Raw genomic sequence first — 1,855 nt, 5'->3', positions numbered from 1 at the left:
CTCTCTCTCTCTCTCTCTCTCTCTCTCAGGATTCACCATTGTATTTTAAAATTGTTTACTTTCTACTTCTTAGGATTACCAAAGTTTTCATAACCCCACACTCGATTACACAAAATTGGGTCTAAGTGTCCAACAGTATAGCCGGGGTTTTCTGTGTAAACTTTAGTGTGTAACAGAACCACTTGAAGAACCACAGCAACTCTTAGAAAGGAAAACATTGAATTGAGATTTGCTTACAGTTTCAGAGGCTTGGTTCATTATCAGTATGGCAGGAAGCATAGTGGGAGGCAAACAGACAGGGGGCTGGAGAGGCAGCTGAGAGCTCTGTATCTGAATAGGCAGGCAGCAAGAAGAGAAAGAGCCACGGGGCTTGGCTTGGGCTTCTGAAACCCCAAAGCCCACTTCCAGTTACAGCCTTCCCCCAACAAGGCCACACCCACTTCCTCAAGGCTATACCTCTTGATCTTTCTTGAGTAACTCTACTTCCTAATGACCATACATCCAAATATTTGAGCCTTAAGGGGCCATTCCTATTGAAATCACCACAAGAATTGAAAAAAAATCATAACTCTGAGTTATAGTCCCAAAATAAATTTAGTAAATTTGTACATGTACTTGGAACCTCAGATGATTCTAACATTGGAGACTTAAATAAACCCCACCTAAATAAATCCCACTCCTTTAGGTTTAACAACTTAGTGCCTTAAAGTTTTTATGGATAGGTATGTCGAAAAGAGCTATACTTTTGTTTTGTTTTGTTTGTTTGTTTTTTTGGAAAACCTGTTGCTTAAAAAACAAACAAACAAACCTTGAAGCTCCAGGAAACAACTTGTAAGAGGAGGAAGTAAATTAATCAGGTGACCCCAGGTCTCATTACACACACCAGAACAGGGCGAGCCTCCATAACTACGCTATGAGCATGGTGATGTTTAGGATGATACATCCCAGAACCATATTGGGCTTTTCATTTACTAGTGAGTGGCTCACTTCCCTTGCTGTTCTTCCTTTGTAGGTGAGTTTGGAATCCTTTGCCATGCCCTGCAGAAAATGAAGTCATGAACAGAAAGTGACGTCGTGGACAGAACTTAGGAGGTCAACCAAAAAAAAAAAATCTGCTGATAGAAGTATAGTAACTGATTCTTTTCCCTGAAGAAAACAAATTTTATTTGCAATGTCAGCTTTTAATATAACTTCTAGCACAGTGGGGGATCACCAAATAAATCAAATTTCTCTGAAATGAAAGTCTATTAAAACTCTCCAGGAGTAGATCATTCAGAGTCACATTTGATTTATATATTTCATACCTTCAATTTGGTTTAGAGTGTAATTTCTCAGTTCTCATCAATGTTCATCAAATTTGGGACTCATATCACTTGGGTTTTGTCTGTTCATTTTTAACCTCTCTGGTAAGCTCTGACAGAATACATATGGCTGAGTGTTAAATGTAAGACTGTCATCAGGAACGAATTATTCCATTCAGTACAGATTATAATCTACAAAGCTCAGTTTTCAGTTTCTGCATGCATTCATTATGGCTCTGAGGTCTGCTTTGTTAGCCTACTTACGTAAATCTCCTCTGATCTAAGACTCTATTAGGATAGTGACAAGCAATAAAGTTTTAGAGCATTATATAAAACATTCTGTGTGATTTATTTTATGTGCTGCAAACTGTTGGGAGATATAGACCTGCCCACCTGATCCCACAACTTCTGACACCATTTTAAAGGTATTTTTCAAATACGTTTGAGAGATAGTTGGAAGGTACTTGTGATTCATTAGACATTAGCCAAAGACACAGTAGATATCTGTGAAACACAGGGAAAATGGCTGGATATATTTTAAAATAGTAAATTAA

The 1,855-nt window shown here is 38.0% G+C and overlaps 1 protein-coding gene across 1 annotated transcript in view; it reads left to right on the top strand.

Annotated features, from left to right (window-relative positions):
* Pah (phenylalanine hydroxylase) overlaps positions 1–1,636 on the top strand; it is a 59,796-nt gene extending 58,160 nt beyond the window's left edge. Inside the window, exon 13 of the mRNA XM_021205217.1 lies at positions 1,013–1,636. Within this exon, the coding sequence (XP_021060876.1) occupies positions 1,013–1,059 (47 nt within the window). The 3' untranslated portion in view covers positions 1,060–1,636. The remainder of the gene's footprint in view (positions 1–1,012) is intronic.
* The last annotated feature ends 219 nt before the right edge of the window (positions 1,637–1,855 follow it).

This window comes from Mus pahari, chromosome 9 (assembly GCF_900095145.1).
Source record: "Mus pahari chromosome 9, PAHARI_EIJ_v1.1, whole genome shotgun sequence".
Lineage (NCBI taxonomy): Eukaryota > Metazoa > Chordata > Mammalia > Rodentia > Muridae > Mus > Mus pahari.
This window is presented reverse-complemented; position numbering and strand designations above follow the sequence as displayed.